General features: G+C 40.3%; 1 protein-coding gene across 1 annotated transcript in view; it reads left to right on the forward strand.

Annotated features, from left to right (window-relative positions):
- Positions 1–14,264, forward strand: part of TMEM200A (transmembrane protein 200A) — a 159,347-nt gene extending 145,083 nt beyond the window's left edge. Inside the window, exon 3 of the mRNA XM_040429129.1 lies at positions 10,545–14,264. Coding sequence (XP_040285063.1) covers positions 10,561–12,018 — 1,458 coding nt within the window. The 5' untranslated portion in view covers positions 10,545–10,560 and the 3' untranslated portion in view covers positions 12,019–14,264. The remainder of the gene's footprint in view (positions 1–10,544) is intronic.
- Positions 14,265–19,086: the final 4,822 nt, after the last annotated feature.

The raw sequence follows: 19,086 nt of genomic DNA on the forward strand, positions 1-19,086 counted from the left end.
AGTTGTTTCACACTTGTTTGTTATGTATATAATTCCACATGTGTTAATTCATAGTTTTGATTCCTTCATAGTCATGAAAATAAAGAAAACTCTTTGAATGAGAAGGTGTGTCCAAACTTTTGGTCTGTACTGTATATATATACACACTGCTCAAAAAAATAAAGGGAACACTTAAACAACACAATGTAACTCCAAGTCAATCACAATTCTGTGAAATCAAACTGTCCACTTAGGAAGCAACACTGTGTGATAATCAATTTCACATGCTGTTGTGCAAATGGGATAGACAACAGGTGAAAATTATAGGAAATTAGCAAGACACCCCCAATAAAGGAGTGGTTCTGCAGGTGGTGATCACAGACCACTTCTCAGTTCCTATGCTTCCTGGCTGATGTTTTGGTCACTTTTGAATGCTGGCGGTGCTTTCACTCTAGTGGTAGCATGAGACGGAGTCTACAACCCACACATGTGGCTCAGGTAGTGCAGCTTATCCAGGATGGCACATCAATGCGAGCTGTGGCAAGAAGGTTTGCTGTGTCTGTCAGCGTAGTGTCCAGAGCATGGAGGCGCTACCAGGAGACAGGCCAGTACATCGGGAGACGTGGAGGAGGCCGTAGGAGGGCAACAACCCAGCAGCAGGACCGCTACCTCCGCCTTTGTGCAAGGAGGAACAGGAGGAGCACTGCCAGAGCCCTGCAAAATGACCTCCAGCAGGCCACAAATGTGCATGTGTCTGCTCAAACGGTCAGAAACGGACTCCATGAGGGTGATATGAGGGCCCGACGTCCACAGGTGGGGGTTGTGCTTACAGCCCAACACCATGCAGGACGTTTGACATTTGCCAGAGAACACCAAGATTGGCAAATTCGCCATTGGTGCCCTGTGCTCTTCACAGATGAAAGCAGGTTCACACTGAGCACATGTGACAGACGTAACAGAGTCTGGAGACGCTGTGGAGAACGTTCTGCTGCCTGCAACATCCTCCAGCATGACCGGTTTGGCATTGGGTTAGTAATGGTGTGGGGTGGCATTTCTTTGGAGGGCTGCACAGCCCTCCATGTGCTCGCCAGAGGTAGCCTGACTGCCATTAGGTACCGAGATGAGATCCTCAGACCCCTTGTGAGACCATATGCTGGTGCTGTTGGCCCTGGGTTCCTCCTAATGCAAGACAATTCTAGACCTCAAGTGGCTGGAGTGTGTCAGCAGTTCCTGCAAGATGAAGGCATTGATGCTATGGACTGGCCCGCCCGTTCCCCAGACCTGAATCCAATTGAGCACATCTGGGACATCATGTCTCGCTCTATCCACCAACGTCACGTTGCACCACAGACTGTCCAGGAGTTGGCAGATGCTTTAGTCCAGGTCTGGGAGGAGATCCCTCAGGAGACCGTCCGCCACCTCATCAGGAGCATGCACAGGCGTTGTAGGGAGGTCATACAGGCACGTGGAGGCCACACACACTACTGAGCCTTATTTTGACTTGTTTTAAGGACATTACATCAAAGTTGGATCAGCCTGTAGTGTGTTTTTCCACTTTAATTTTGAGGGTGACTCCAAATCCAGACCTCCATGGGTTGAAAATTTGATTTCCATTTTTTTATTTTTGTGTGATTTTGTTGTCAGCACATTCAACTATGTAAAGAACAAAGTATTTCAGAAGAATATTTAATTAATTCAGATCTAGGATGTGTTATTTTTGTGTTCCCTTTATTTTTTGGAGCAGTGTATAATCATACTTCTGATATATGTGAATGCATAATATGTGGGAAACTACTACTGATGTTTTAGCCATAATATATTTACATATATTATAATATATTATATATTCTAAATATATAACAATACATGTAAATTTATTATGGCTAAAAACTTATATATATGTTTAAATTTAGTCTCTATTTCTGAAGGGATTCGAACTCACAACCTTCCACATTACAGCCCAGAATGTTACCCACTACACTATAGAGCTGCATGGCCAGTTACAATAAAAAAAATATATATGAGACTTCTGCTGTATAGGAATACTTACTCGTAGATGCATTGCAAAGTATAGTACTATCAGGTTTCCTAATAGATGGCAACACTAGACGCCTTTGCTACTCCGATGGTTGAGAGGGGGAGCCCCCTCCCTCTATTAATCCCATGGATGCTGCTGCCACGGCACCTAAGGGATTATAGCAGAGTGTCAGCATACAGCTGACTCTCGCTGCTGATGGCGGTGGCTCAGGAACTGAGCCGCTGCCATCACATTCATCAGGACCACAACAGGGGACACAGATGGGGGCAGGAGGATCAGATGGAACGGGGGATACAGGTGGGCACAGTTAGAGCTATGGGCCGGCCCGTGCAGAGCACGGCCGGAAAAGTTAGAGGCACAGATATGCAGTAGGCGCTGATCGGGCACAGGGCACAGAAGGGGCTGGCAGGACACATTAGGGCGCACAGATAGGGGCAAAGATTGGGGAAGAGGACACATCAGGGGGCACAAATGGGGGCACTGATCAGCTAAGGGCTCTTTCACACCTGCGTTCTTGTCTTCCGGCATAGAGTTCCGTCATCGGGGCTCTATGCCGGAAGAATCCTGATCAGGATTATCCTAATGCATTCTGAATGGAGTGAAATCCGTTCAGGATGCATCAGGATGTCTTCAGTTCCGGAACGTAACGTTTTTTGGCCGGAGAAAATACTGCAGCATGCTGCGCTTTTTGCTCTGGCCAAAAATCCGGAACACTTGCCGCAATGCCGGATCCGGAATTAATGCCCATTGAAAGGCATTGATCCGGATCCGGCCTTAAGCTAAACGTCGTTTCGGCGCATTGCCGGAGCCGACATTTAGCTTTTTCTGAATGGTTACCATGGCTGCCGGGACGCTAAAGTCCTGGCAGCCATGGTAAAGTGGAGAGGGGAGCGGGGGAGCAGTATACTTACCGTCCGTGCGGCTCCCCAGGCGCTCCAGAGTGACGTCAGGGCGCCCCAAGCGCATGGATCATGTGATCGCATTGGACACGTCATCCATGCGCATGGGGCGCTCTGACGTCATTCTGGAGCGCCTGGGGAGCCGCACGGACTGTAAGTATACTGCTCCCCCGCTCCCCACTACTACTATGGCAGCCAGGACTTTAATAGCGTCCTGGCTGCCATAGTAACACTGAAAGCATTTTGAAGACGGTTCCGTCTTCAAATGCTTTCAGTACACTTGCGTTTTTCCGGATCCGGAGTGTAATTCCGGCAAGTGGAGTACATGCCGGATCCGGACAACGCAAGTGTGAAAGAGGCCTAATGCCTGATTTCAGGCTCTGATCTGCAGAGGGCAGATCAGAGCTTGAAACCGCCATTTTTACGCTATCGCACTCCAATAGGTTAGTCTGCATAGACTAACCAATTGGAGCGATTGCCGACATGGGACCTCTCTGATTGGTCCCTTGCCGGCATTACTGGACTCTGGACTGTCCCTGACAGTGGAAGTGCAGGGGCAGAATCTTTAATCCAAGCACTTTGCAACACTTGGATTAAAGAGCTACCATAATGTTTATATACGTGCCATCTGCACGGGGTATGTGCAGATAGCACATATATAGCTGTATGGCAGTCGTGATGGGGTTAACTTTAACTCTCCAAGCTGTGGGATACAGCTGGGCTGTCTAGGGCCCACCAGTAAAGTTTCATTTGTGGGCCCACCATACGCATACATCCAAATATTACATGCTCACACAGCAGCAAGATGCTAGAAGATGATTGATTATGGGGTCCCTGCATAGGGTGGCCAGATGTCCGGTTTTAGTCTGGACAGTCCGGTTTTCAGGCTCCCTGTCCTCCGTCCGGCGCAGTGCCTGGACGGACACATGGATGTCCTCCTTTTCAGTGGCTCACGCTCAGACAGCAGCATTGTGCTGTCTGAGCATGAGCTGCAGCAACTGACCGAGGCTTCTCTCACCCCCAGTCAGTCACTAGAGCCGTAGATATGGCTCCCTGTGGCTGACTGAGGGGGAGAGAAGCACCCCGGCTGCCCCCGTTCACCTTCCATTCACAAAGTTCTTCCCTCTCCTCCCCAGTGTCTTTTTCAGCCGATGGTGGGGGCGCGGCTTCACTGATACGGGGGCGTGTCTGCATGTGGTTTGGAGGTGTGGTTTAGGTCATTGTGGGAGTGGTTTGGGGCATTGTGGGTGTGGTATGGGTCAGTCCGGCTTTCTAGGGTGAAGCCAGTGGCCACCCTACCCCTGCAGTAACTCTGAGAGAGCAGGTCTCTGGGATTGGAGGACACTGGCCATCCTGCCTTTGTACCTATAAGTCATCTCAGCCACATGAACGTGTCTATAATAATAAACTGTGCAGTTTCTTAAATATTCTATCTAGTTTTTTATATGAACTAGTTGAGGTGCTGTACATTGACTATATATAGTGTAGTAAGTCTACTGTGTTATGTGCCACTTGTGCAGGGGGTGGGAGGCTAGGGGCCTACCAGGGGATTCACCTGTACCCCTGTTGGCCAGTCCAAGCCTGGTGGGAGATGTGGATTAGAAAAGGCAGACCTATTCCACAATGTATGGCTTTGCTCACAAAGAAATGGATTGATGATTTATATATGATGGAAAAAAAGAGTCAATGAGGGAGATTTATCAAACTGTTGCAAAGTACAACTGGCTTAGTTGCCCATAGCAACCAATCAGATTCCACCTTATATTTTTCAAAGAAGCTCTGAAAAAAATGAAAGGTGGAATATGATTGGTTGTTATGGGCAACTAAGCCAGTTCTGCTTTGCACCAGTTTGATGGATCTCCCTTAGGCCAGTTTTAGATTGCGAGGAGCACTCTTCGTGTGGGAGGCTGATTTCCCGTCCAGAAATCTGCTCTTGTAAAAGGACCTTATGGCATTATAATGATTTATAATGCTGTGTGTCCTTGCCTAACATCAGTTGTCACGAATTGTACTCACATAATACTGTCAGTACAAATCATTAGAGTGTATGTCAGGCAGGGACAGACAGCACTATAAATCATTACAGCAAAGCAGAGTTCAGGATGGGAAATCATGATCTCACACAGGACCTCTGGTGAGCTCCGCTAACTTCTCGCAGCTTACAAAGCACAGTGTTGTTGATTTGATAGTGGCTTTGCGTTGCAATTGAATGGGGCTGAGCTACGCCTAGGCCATGTGACCAATGAACGTCAAGTCACATGGCCTGGGAAGAAGCATAAGCACTCATGGAGCATTGTGGCCTCTTTGTACAGCTGTTTGGCTGGGGTCTCGGAAGTTGGACCCCTGCCAATCAGATATTGATGAGTTATTCTGAGGATAGGCCATCAATATGTAAATCCCAGAAAACTCCTTTAAGAGAATATAAAGTATACAGAACAAAATTGGGATTTTAAATGTGTACAATAGAAAACTTATACAAAGTACTATTACAGATAATCTTCACAAATCTTATAGCAGTTTTCCACTTTTGCTAGTATGTGATGATAAAGCATCAATATTTCATTGGTGGCTGACATCTAAAATAAAGTGAGCGGACAGGTAGGTAAAAAGACAATGTTGGTTGTAGATTCTTACTTATAACAACAGGGGTTAAGGAATAGAAAACAAGAGTAGAAACAGTGAGAGCTGCTATTGTATAATCCCTGGCATCCTCCACTGGAGGTTGTGACAATCTCGGCATGGAGGCTGCTGTAAATCCTCACCGAACAAAACTACCGGTTGTTTACACATTCCCTAATGACAGTCGATAAAGGAAAATATCTTCAGACTTCAGTCTGGGTAAAGCTGATTGTGAAATAACAAAAGACGTCTGGCTCCAGATGACATTGGCAGGTTTATGTTAGCTTGACTTACTTGTCTTATTGTACTGTGCACATTGGATAGAAAAAATATTTTGATACACTCTCTTACTCTTTACTAGTGCTGATCGCGAATATTCTAATCGCAAATTTTTAGCGTGAATATCATCACTTTGAGAATTCGCAAAGATGTAGAATATAGTGCTATATCTTCATAATCGCGAATATTCTAGATTTTTTTTCATCCGTACCCTCTCACCCAATGAGATAGCTGCAATATCTTTGTCTGAGCTTAGCAATATCCCTAGCAACGAATAAGAAAGTTGCCTAACCCTTACTATATAGGAAACTCCCCAGCAGCCATTTTCTGCTGTTTTTTGCAGTTCTGAGAGAGAGAGAGAGAGAGAGAGAGAGAGAGAGCAGTGTCATTGCTGTGCTCTGTGCTTTGCCGAGTTATTTGGATCCTTATCCAATTACATTAGATAGTTAGTTAGCTCATATATATAATACAGATAGTTAGTGGGAGATAGTCAGTGTAGGTTAGATAGTGATATACTGTAGCTGATAGGTTCCAGTGCAGGGTGTTAGGTAGTGTGATAGGAATTGCTATCTGTGCTGTGATGGCGAATATATTCTCCAGTCTCAGGAAACTTCTAGCAGCTTGAAAAATTTAGCAAAAATGAGACACGCCTGTATTGTACGCAATACGCGCATAATACATTGCCAATTTTCGCAATCAAGAAAATAATAACTGGAGATCACGAATGCTAGAATGTCCAAATTTATGATGATCATTAGGCCAAATTTTTTTTAAATATCACGAAAGCAAATATTGCCTATGCTGCTCATCACTACTGGTATAGAAATATTTGTAGTTGAAAAAATCTGCTCGCATCAGACTTTGTGTAAGGAAAGGTAAATCTCTCAACTGGAGTCAGAGTCAGACAAAGGTGTTACCATCTTGAATTCTTGCTAAGCACTCCTCCCTTCTCCTGCCCAGTCTCCTTCTTTATTAAGGCAATAGCACGACGCCCAGTAGGAGGTGGCTTTACAATTTCAGCCAGTCAGCCGAGAAAGTACAGGTACATGTCAAAGGACAGGGGAGGGCATCAACATGGCCAAACAGTGCAATGCACACACCCCATCCCTGTATAAGGAAGGATGAGTCATGTCCATTGTCTGATCAGCCAGGTGGCCGCCCATCCCCCATCACTGTCAGCATGGACCCCATTCAATACTGCTCAAAGTGCCCAGTATCTAGTGAAGATCATTCTACTGGTTCTTATAGATTTGAGACTATCTGCGAGACATTGCTACGGCTATTGTCAGTATATGGTACGAGTATACCGACAAGGCAGATATGCATGTCTTAAGTGCAGATATGTATCCAGAAAGGGATAGCGAAGCTGCAGCAGAGGTATATTATGTATCTCTCGTTATGCAGACTTCACTTCTCTAATGTGTATAGACATTTGAAGGGAAGAAGCCCAGTGCATTGCACTTAGTGCTCACAAACGGCAAACGCCCCCCCCTACACACTGAGAACACGTCTCCAAGCCCATGAGAAGGTTTTCATACTGACGGTTTTACCGCTGGTCCCGATTCAACCCAAGTACCCTCTCCTAGAGCATTCTGACACAGGGAGACAGATGACAATCTATAAAAACACACACACATCCTAAGATAAAATGTCTGCATAATAAAATTTCCACAACACTACTCTTTACATTTACATACTCTATATTGTATACTATTAGAGATGAGCGAATTTATGAAAAGTTAAATTCGGCTAATTCGCCAAATAAAATAAAAAAATTTGCTTTGTAGTGAATTACATAGTCACAAAGCGCATTTTTTTGCAAGTAGCTGGTACAATGACAGGGAGCTGCGATAGTGCCACCCCTTCATTGTACCCCTCAGATGCCATGTTCATACAGTGTAAAATCAGTGTGAAGTTAACATTAAAAGAAAAATTCAATCAAACTTACCGCCTCCATTTGCTTGCTTGAAGATCTGGATCTGCGCGGCACAAGATTACGTCATAACGCCGGCTGGCGTGGTGACGTCATACGCCACCACGCACGGGATTTCGGCCGAGATCTTCAATCAAGATGGCGGCTGGCTGCCCGTTGCGAGCAAATGGAGGAGGCAAGTATGATTTTTACACTATTTTAGGTTAAATCGATTCGCTAACACGAAGCACAAGGAAATTCGAAATTCGGATCGAATTCCACCTTATGTGATTTGATTCGCTCATCTCTATATACCATGTAGTATCTCCCTGAAACTGATCAATTCTGAATTTATAGCCCAGGCTCTGGCTTTAGCATTAGGCTTGGGTGAATCGAGCTTCGGATCATAGATCCTAAGTCAATTCGTTCAAAAACTTTGGTGTTAATGCTGTTTCCTTACAGAATTAAAATCTGTTGGCTAAGTGGAACCAAACTTCGTCTTGCATGAAGTCACATAAGACTTTGGTGAAGTCCTTCTGTATTCCTATCTGCGTATTTAAAAACATTTTGTAATAGGTTTCCGAAGTGGTACTAGCTGGTACCTCGGTACCAAAGCCCAGCTCAAATTCCTATTTTGACCTAGGGGTTATGCACACTATAGGAAAAAGAGCTGACCTATTAGGTGGCCAGGACCATGGGAGCAAACATAGGCACGCATGCGCAGATGCTACTGTCCCAACCACTTTGTATCTGCACTGCAGCGGTGGTCATAACCCTTGGATACAAGCAGTGTATAATGTAATGGAAAAATAAATCAAGCCAGCAAAGGAGGCAATATGGATAATAATAATACATTAATAAGTGCCTTGTATTAACTTTTTCTACATGATGAATACCATTTGCTGAAGTGAGACAACCCCCTTTAACCCTTTATGACAAAAACGGTAGAAATGTTTTAATAAAGAACAATTAAAAAAATTATTTTCACAACGGCATACTCTCATGAATAAACTGATTGGCTCAAAACTTTCCTTGGTACAGTATTTAGACACAAGAACTTCTGATGCAATTATATGGTGTTCATTTATTAAACATTTACGAGTTAACACAAATATTCACACAGGTGATCATTTATAAAAAAGAAATCATAGTAAAATCTGTTAGGCTGGGTTCACATCATGTTTTGTCATATGTTTAATGTATACAAAAAAAAAATTATATATGTATGTATATATATATATATATATATATATATACACACTCACCTAAAGAATTATTAGGAACACCATACTAATACTGTGTTGGACCCCCTTTTGCCTTCAGAACTGCCTTAATTCTACGTGGCATTGATTCAAGAAGGTGCTGATAGCATTCTTTAGAAATGTTGGCCCATATTGATAGGATAGCATCTTGCAGTTGATGGAGATTTGAGGGATGCACATCCAGGGCACGAAGCTCCCGTTCCACCACATCCCAAAGATGCTCTATTGGGTTGAGATCTGGTGACTGTGGGGGCCATTTTAGTACAGTGAACTCATTGTCATGTTCAAGAAACCAATTTGAAATGATTCGAGCTTTGTGACATGGTGCATTATCCTGCTGGAAGTAGCCATCAGAGGATGGATACATGTTCTCATTCTGTTTACGCCAAATTCGGACTCTACCATTTGAATGTCTCAACAGAAATCGAGACTCATCAGACCAGGCAACATTTTTCCAGTCTTCAACAGTCCAATTTTGGTGAGCTCGTGCAAATTGTAGCCTCTTTTTCCTATTTGTAGTGGAGATGAGTGGTACCCGGTGGGGTCTTCTGCTGTTGTAGCCCATCCGCCTCAAGGTTGTGCGTTTTGTAGCTTCACAAATGCTTAGCTGCATACCTCGGTTGTAACGAGTGGTTATTTCAGTCAACGTTGCTCTTCTATCAGCTTGAATCAGTCGGCCCATTCTCCTCTGACCTCTAGTATCCACAAGGCATTTTTGCCCACAGGACTGCTGCATACTGGATGTTTTTCCCTTTTCACACCATTCTTTGTAAACCCTAGAAATGGTTGTGCGTGAAAATCCCAGTAACTGAGCAGATTGTGAAATACTCTGCCGGCCCGTCTGGCACCAACAACCATGCCACGCTCAAAATAGATTAAATCACCTTTCTTTCCCATTCTGACATTCAGTTTGGAGTTCAGGAGATTTTCTTGACCAGGACCACACCCCTAAATGCATTGAAGCAACTGCTATGTGATTGGTTGACTAGATAATTGCATTAATGAGAAATAGAACAGGTGTTCCTAATAATTCTTTAGGTGAGTGTGTATATATATATATATATATATATGTTAACGGATTCCTCAGATGGATGCCATGCAGTGGCATCCATCACCGTAGAGTTCCATTGTAAAAAAAAAACATAATTTTTTTTGCTGGACTTTGCAAAAGCATGGTACATTACACCATGCAGAGTTCTGCAAAAAAATTAAAAATTAACGATAACGTATCCTTTTTTTTTTTATTATAGAACTCTATGGTGACGGATGCCACCATATGGCATCTGTCTGAGGCAACGTTAAACATATGACAAAAACGTGATGTGAACCCACCCTAAATAGCAGCCAGCCTCCTTGATTGTTGTTTTGAGAGGACATCTTTATTTTTCTACCATGCACAAATAAAAAAAATTACAAACGGACAAATTAATCAATACATGAATTATAGTAAGTTATATCTTATATCTTATCTTATAGTACTGTTAATTGTATGGTATAATGTAGTGTCCATATTGTTGCCTTACTTTAAATTTTGCCTATTCTTTATCTCTTTTCAGAATCTAAGACGGAACTATGATAGCAACTGGAGGAGTTATAACAGGACTGGCAGCCTTAAAAAGGCAAGATTCGGCAAGATCACAGCATCTTTTGTCTCGACCAACTTCGCCACCTCCAGAGAAGAAGCCTGTAAGACGTCGCCCAAGAGCTGATGTTGTAATTGTCAGGGGGAAAATTCGCCTGTATTCACCGTCTGGATTTTTCCTTATCTTGGGGGTCTTAATATCTGTAGCAGGAATAGCAATGGCTGTGCTTGGCTACTGGCCTCAAAAGGAAACATTTTTAACACCAGAGCTTACATTAGAAGTTAATAAAACACAAATACTTAGGGAAACCAGGATGATGGTAAGATTTTTTGAACAACATCTACATTCAGAAAAAATGAAAATGCTGGGCCCCTTTACTATGGGTATTGGTATATTTATCTTTATTTGTGCAAATGCAATCCTACATGAAAATCGAGACAAAGAAACTAAAGTAATTCATATGAGAGATATATATTCAACTGTCATAGACATTCACAGCATGAGGATCAAGGAACAAAAGCATCTCAATGGAGCTTACACTGGTTTGTATGGAGAAACAGAGTACCGCCATTCTGACAACCCTTGTGCATCTAAACTGGCGGCCAACACAATTGCCTCCTTTCCTGGAAGCTATAGGAGTTGCAGTTCTATTGAGGATGTAGACAACAATCCTCGAGAAAGTAAAAGCTTTACAAACCTTCTGCCACCACTTCTTATGGAGCGCTCAGGCTCCATGTTTGGCCTTCATGGCCACTCCAACAGAACAGGAGAAGAGAAAAACCATAGCTCCAAAAAATGTGAAACAAAATCTATAGTGTCATCATCAATCAATGCTTTCACATTGCCAGTTATTAAATTGAATAACTGTGTTATTGATGAGACAGATATTGATAATATAACCGAAGACTTAGAAATCAGTAGCAACAGACCTAGAAATGTTTCAATGGATTCATTGGCTATTCCACTGCCAGATGATGGAAATAGATCATATAAGCCCACTAGTTCACATTTATCACGAAGTTACTCTATTATGGAACCAATAAGGTCTGACTCTATAGCTCTCGCACCTAATAATGGAAAACTTTTATCTCCAGGAGCAGCTAGAAAGCAATTTGGATCTAACACATCCTTACATATTTTATCTTCACATTCCAAATCTTTAGACTTAGATAGAGGTCCTTCAACACTTAACGTTCAAGCAGAACAAAGGAAACATCCAAGCTGGCCTAGACTTGACCGTAGCAACAGCAAGGGGTATATGAAGCTTGAAAATAAAGAAGACCCTATGGACAGGTTGATTGTTCCCCAAGCACCACCAACAAAAAAGGACTACACCAACAAGGAGAAACTTCTTATGATCTCAAGATCACACAATAATTTGAGTTTTGAACATGACGAGTTCTTGAGTAATAATCTTAAGAGAGGTACATCAGAAACCAGATTTTGAATTTTGTTTAGGTATTTTTCTTTCCTGTATAAAATGGAATTTGGAAATATTCAAACTTTTTGACAGAAGTTAAGATCATTTAGATTTATGTTTTTGCTATCAGATCGAGGACAACATTCTTATTTAAAGTATGTATACACGATTATTATCATTATAAGTATTAATTTTAGTTGTATCCTGTTGTCACTATGGTAAAGGTCTGATAATGTTAACAGCTGCCAAAATGTTAACGTGTTCCTCCAAAGAACTTTTACTGAATGATCTGACATTGGCTGCTAAGAGGAACAGGCCACATGTTCGTTGTAACAGGTTAGAAGGCAAATGTGCCATACATTGAGCGTCTTGGGTACTGTTAATTCAAACGGAACCTATGTACAGAGTGTGAACCCTCTGCTTCTCCATGCCTATTGTCAGATTGACCACGATAATTGAATTGGAAGGACATGTTAACAGTTCATCTACCACTGTAAAGGTATATATCTCTCTTGAATGCTGCTTACAATACTATAAGCAGACCACGAGTGCAAGAAATTAAAGAAAACTTTAACATGCAACACTTTTATAGACTTTGTCTAATGCCAATGTCCCTCATGGAAATCTCTAATAGAAGCTGAAGAGGCATGCCTAATGCTATAGGTCTCTTTTTCTTATAGAGAAGATTCTGGTTTGGCTTAAATCCTTAATCATGTTGCAAGGCCTGTTAAAAGGTTGATTAACATATAGGATAGTTACACCCAATAGGTGGCACTAGAGAGGATAGTGGAAAACATCTTAGCATAAGTGTGGCTGTAACACACCTAATTTGTTCCAGCAAATGTTGGAGTTCTGGTCATGAACACATTTTGTCCCAACACACATACCCCTTATGGGCTTTTTAGTTGCATGCAACCATTTGAGATAAAGGTTTACAGTTTAAATTTCCCCCAACTACTCAAAACTAATTGATCATTTTGGGTACATAACTTTCTACCCTCAGAAAGTCTTCAGAGAATTTTCTCATTGCTATGCTGGCTGCATCATGAGAAATATGTTGATGAGGTCAATGGAAATCCCTACAATGAACTGTGGCCCTATATTTAGTATATTTATGAATGATTGAATGGGGGATATTACCAAATCCTTTTATATGGGTGTTTATATTACCTTATTATATCAAGTGTTCCTTTATTATTATTCATACATGTAAGTCTTTCTATTGGTGTAGAGCTATATTTTTTTCTACTGGTAGATGTTACATATTGATCATATGAATAAGACAGTGATTCATATAGTTTGGGTAAGCCAAAGAAATGTTCCCATGGAATCTTGTAACTATCGTCATCTACTTATATGGACACGTCTTACCAAAGTCACACTGTAAACATTTATGGAGTTTTTAACTATTATCTAGAATTGCTTAGATTAATTTGTTACGGCAACAAGTTCCATGTATCCAAATGTGGAAATGACTAAATCCAATCATTTGGTGATATGAAAAACTAAAGGACTCATTTTAGATTGCCTTTTTAATGCTTTTGTGCTTTTATTAAACAAAATTGAAAAGTACAATATAATGAAATCTAATCCTAATATGAAATAACATGTATGAGTGTCAAGTTAGCGGTGTATGACTCCAAGTATGAAAACTTATATTCAGATGATATCCTGCTGATATTGTTGTATATAGGTTAGAAAGCTGTAACATTAATCTCCTGAACATAAGATATAATATAGTGTAGTGAAATATCAAATAATTTATTTATATAAAACCCATTTCATATAGAAGAATATCATTATATTTACATATCATTATTTTTACATATTAATAAAATACTTTCATAAAAAAATTATTTGAATATATAGAATAATTTTAGAAATTGAGTGTTGCTTTTAAATCACAAATGACCACATTGCTTTACATTTAAGACCACATTGCTTTACATGTAATACATGAACAGTTGTTTTTTTTATAATTAAAAATGTCACTTTTAATATTTGAAATGAAGCTTTGTATTTGGAGTCTCTTTTTAGAAAATATTAGGAAATTAAATAGAAAATCATGTTATCATCAGAAATGGTTCCTACTCCTGTGTGTATGAGTATGTGGTATACACAGCTTGCAGTACAAGTCTTGGTGATCATGTGCCCTTTATAAGGGATAGTTGCTGAGTATTAAAAGATAAAGATTGGCTCTAAAATGGAAGAAAAAGAGCATTAGTTTCTAATGTAATCTACAGTATCTACAGTAGAGATGAGTGAAGCTAGTAAAAATTTGATATGACTGCTTCACTTAAGTTCACAAAGAATTTCGATTTGTTACGAATTACGTTGTCACAGATTGCATTTCATTGTATGTAGCAGACGCAATGATGGGGGAATGGCGATCACGCCGCACCTCTCTTTCCCCATCATTGAACCACCCAGATGCCGTGTTCCACGCTGATAGCAATATCTGACAGTAACATTGAGAACTTTCAGGGGCTAATCAGGGGTTAAAAAAAATACTCACCTCATCCATTTTCTCGTGGAGAGGCCGCTGTGACTATCTTGATTGAAGAAACGCACTAAATCTCGAGTGCACTGATGTGGTGATGTCTCCACGTCATCACGCTGACCAGGCACGGTGACGTCATGACGTCACCGCGCCTGGCCTGCGTGATGACTTCAAATGTCGGCGCGTGCAAGATTTGGTGTGTTTTCTTCAATCAAAATGGCCGCAATGGCCTCTACACGAGCAAATGGATTAAGTGAGTATGTAATTTTTTTCCTGCCATTTCAGGATTGAGTCATTGTCATGACGCACCAGGAAATTTGGCTTTGTGGCAAATATAATTTTTCCTGAAATTTCGATCAAAGTCAATTTGTTTCACTTTGATTTGCTCAACACTAATTTATAGCATCACCAGTTGCAGGGAAACTAATGTAATTAATACTCCGGATTCATAAGTATAATTTGTATAAAAGTTCAATCCATAAAATTAGCTTCACCCTTTAACGAGCCATCAAAACAATCATACGGGGATGGGGAACCTATTTGAAGACATTTATTTATTTTAGATTTAAATTGAAGGTTTTGATTAGAGTTGAGTGAAGCGAGCTAATAACTACTACCTCGGAACCAAAGCCAAGTTTAGTTTCAAGTGTTCCACTTTTAAAATCAACTACCGAAGTTATTCAATGAAGTCACACATGACTTTGTGAATAACTTACTTCGGCTCATTGGAGCCCAGACATTCTAATACTGTACGGAGACGAATCTCCGTACAGTATTATTCTGAAGTTTTGAACGAAGTGACTTCTGAATAAGCATCTGAAGATCGCTTCGCTAAAGTCTAGTTTATCAAATTTTAAAAATAAAACTATAAAAGCAAACACTTTTTAAAACATTTTACCTACAATAATGTAAAAAATAATGCCATACAATGGTAGAAGAAAGGCACCATGCATCACAAAAAGACACATACATTATTTGGATAACCTAACAAAACAAAATGGCTGTACTAAAAATCTCTCAGCTGGGTCTAGTCATTTGTTGGGAAAAGCCCTAGCACTGCAGTGGGCAAGCAATTCTGTAATATTTTATAATTAGTGGCTCCATGTTGAACAGTCCATGGCTTAGTAAAATGATCTGTGCGCATTTACAAGGACAAATGATTGGGCCAATTATCAAGAATGAGGGTTTGTACGAAATTCTCATTTTGAATTATTGTCCCATGCAGGCTCGGACTGGCCCATAGGGGCACAGGGGAATCCCCTAAGCAAGGTGGGCCCCTACTCTACTATCTCCTGCACAAGTGGTACATAACACAGTAGACTTACTGTACTACATACATATATTCAATGTACAGCACCTCAACCAGCCTGTGTTCATAATAAAAACTTGTTAGATTATTTATTATATTTGAATTTATCCATATAGTGGGCCCCCAAAATAAATTTTACTGGTGGGCCCTAGGTACCCCAGTCTGACACTGGCCCCTTGGAACTGTGGCGTTGATCAGGTAACAAATGAGCAAAAACTATTTTGCTGACTAATCAAATCATTTATCATTGTTTATTGGCAAAATATCGCCCTTGAAACTGTACAGAGACAAATGATCATCCATCCCCATACAGCAGTGATTATTGCTGCATGTGAATTTTAGAAGGCAATGACCAGTGTATCGGCCTGTGTAAATGGGCCCCACATATTTTGCTACTTATGTATTTTACAAATTCTTATCTTATTGTGTAGTACATTACAAACTACTATTTGACTGCAGGCCAGGCGCAAAATATATGTAGTCTATCAACTGTAAGTTTACAAGTTGCAGAGAGGAAGTTGCAAATTTACTAGTTGGGCATCTGCAAAGACAAGATGCTTTATGCCTTAGGGCATATTCATCATTTGGTGTTGGAGATGCTGTTTGTTAATTGGGGCAGCAGCGCTATCTGGTAACCCCGGCAATGAGCGCATATGTAGCAAACATTTGATTTTGTGACTTTTCGGGACATGTTCTCAGGGCATTGATTTAACATGTATGCTTTGAGCAAACTTTTTTTTTTTTTATATTAGCTTATTGTTTTTAAAGCCCAAATTGAAACTCTAATTTAAGGATATAAAGACTTGAATACTTCTTAGCTCTTAGCTAACTTTTGGTGAGCAAAGTATACTAAAATGCTGTGTTCTAAGGAGATACATCATGTGCAATGTCAGTGATATCAGGCCTTGGTTGGTCAGCAAATTTAAGTGGTCTTTCAGTGAATCAAAATTTACACACTATCCACTATCCAAAGATTCTTAGAACAGAAAAATAACAGTTAATAGACCATGCCTAGAAGTTTTCTTGTTGTTGTGCCCAAAAACTCTATTTAACCCCAAAACATCTGAACTAAGTACACTAGATCAACCATACATTGTCCACCTGCTAGTTGATGATACTAATAATGTGTAGGTGTACTTGTGTGCAAGTAAATCTGGTTCAACTACTTGGTTTAAGCTTTATTTTAAATCCAATAAAACCTAAAGGCAACATGTTAGTGTACAAGGAGTGGAATGTTTTATACATGGTCAGCAAAGCCTCAGCAGTCATAGGGTGTTTATTGATCAGTTTATATACTGAACCCTGAACCCTGGTACCAGATTTTTAGCTACATGTCTATTTGGTTATTTTTAAATGGGTTAAACACAGATTGTTCTCTTCTTGAAATGTAATATTATTTAAAACCATTACTGGGCATTTTCATAAATACAGGCAGGTTCAGAAGAATTTTGGCTTGTGACATAACTTTCATAATATACCCTCTGTACACCACCATATTGGATTTTAATTAAAGCAATCAATATGTGGGAAGTGTAGATTTTCAGTTTTAACTTAACTTTAAATGGTCAATAACTTTTTATACAACTTTGCATAACTAAATAGTATAAGCTACCACAAGAAACCTTATAATATATCTTATCAGTGAGAAATGTCTGGTTATAATGTTTACCCTCCCCCCCACACAAACACTAGTTGCTTTTCAATTAGAAAAATGCCTTAATTTAGTCCTAGATGGTAGAAGATCCACAGGAGGGTCAAATTACACATGTCAATGCAAGTCTATGTAGAGGGGAGGGGAAAGAGTGAGCAGGAGCACACACAGACAAACAGACTTCTAGAGATATATGGGCTGACATATAAACTTCCTAGGTGCTTTATTCACAACCATGCAGGTTGGTTCCTCTCTGCAATGTCCTTTATGATCTTGGCGCTGCTTCTGAGTAAATAAGAAATAAGAGAAGGTTAGGAAGAAGATTGTCCTCTAGTTTTTCCAATTTCTGTGTGCAGTAGAGGGCAGCTTGTGTCTTCCCACCATCTCTGGAAGAACTCCAAACTAGACTTGGCCCTCTCAGTTAATGTGCAGAGGGGCGTACAGTAGTTACAGAAAATGCAGAGCCTCTAGGAATAACAGCAATACCAACGTTGCTCCTAGAGACTCATTTTCATATATTAAAACATATTTTTTCTTAGCAATGTGGGCATATATGAACATGGGATGAACACAGATGCCTTCAGCTGCCAAAAGCACATGCAACAGGTCAGCCACTTTCATAGGTACAAGATGCCCTTTAACTGCAAATGCAAACCAATGGTAACTCTTTAGAACAGAAAGGCCAATTTAGACTTTGCTGCAAATGGAAACCAATGGTAACTCTCTAGAACAGAAAGGCCAAATTAGACTTTGCTAGAAAATATCTGAAGAAGATTTTCAGATTCTGTGAACAGATTAAGCCGTCTGGCCATGGCCTCCGTATTTCAGCAATCTTGCTGAATTTACCCCAGTAACTGGCATCAAATATAGCAAAAAATCTACAGCAGCTTATGGTTGTTCACTTACTGTAACACCAGAGATGCACCTAATTTAATAAGAAGCTTTTGCCTTTTAAAAAATTAAGCACCTCTCACGCAAGTACAAAATGGATCAAGAGTGGCATATGAAATTCTCCTCTATTGCATATCACTCTGATTACATATGGTTTATTTCCAAACCTCTGATAAAATAGTACTGGTTTAATGGATTCATTTCAAAAGCTTTACCATTTTTTTTGAAGAATTGCACATTAATGTTAGTAAATTATTTAATCTGTTTTATATGTTCTTTCTTATTTATCTTTGTACTGATATTTTCATTTTTCATATTGCCGCCTGTCTTTCTGAGGTTTAGTATATACAGTGCCTCTACTCTATACAGGGTTTGCATCTGCATTTATATCCTTTAAATATATTTGACAGGATGATATCAACAGCAACTATTCCATGTATTTAAAAAAAATTGGTTAGATATGGTCTCAAGTTGGATGACAAAATATGTCCAATTTGATTATGCCCTTGATTGACCAATAACCATACGATATTGTCTAGCCCTGCAGGTTTGTCATATGGATTCTTGTAGGCCCCTCTACAACTGTGATTGGGATATCACTAAAATGCCAAATTGTTTTGAAAAATAAGTCATATAGGCAAAGGAATGGAGAGCAGTATTCATCTACTCAATTGTGCAATCTCCAAATAGGCTCACAGATACCATCATGACCATCACCAGACTAATAATTCTGCTAGGATATTA

The sequence above is a fragment of the Bufo bufo genome, chromosome 4, assembly GCF_905171765.1.
Source record: "Bufo bufo chromosome 4, aBufBuf1.1, whole genome shotgun sequence".
Classification (NCBI taxonomy): domain Eukaryota; kingdom Metazoa; phylum Chordata; class Amphibia; order Anura; family Bufonidae; genus Bufo; species Bufo bufo.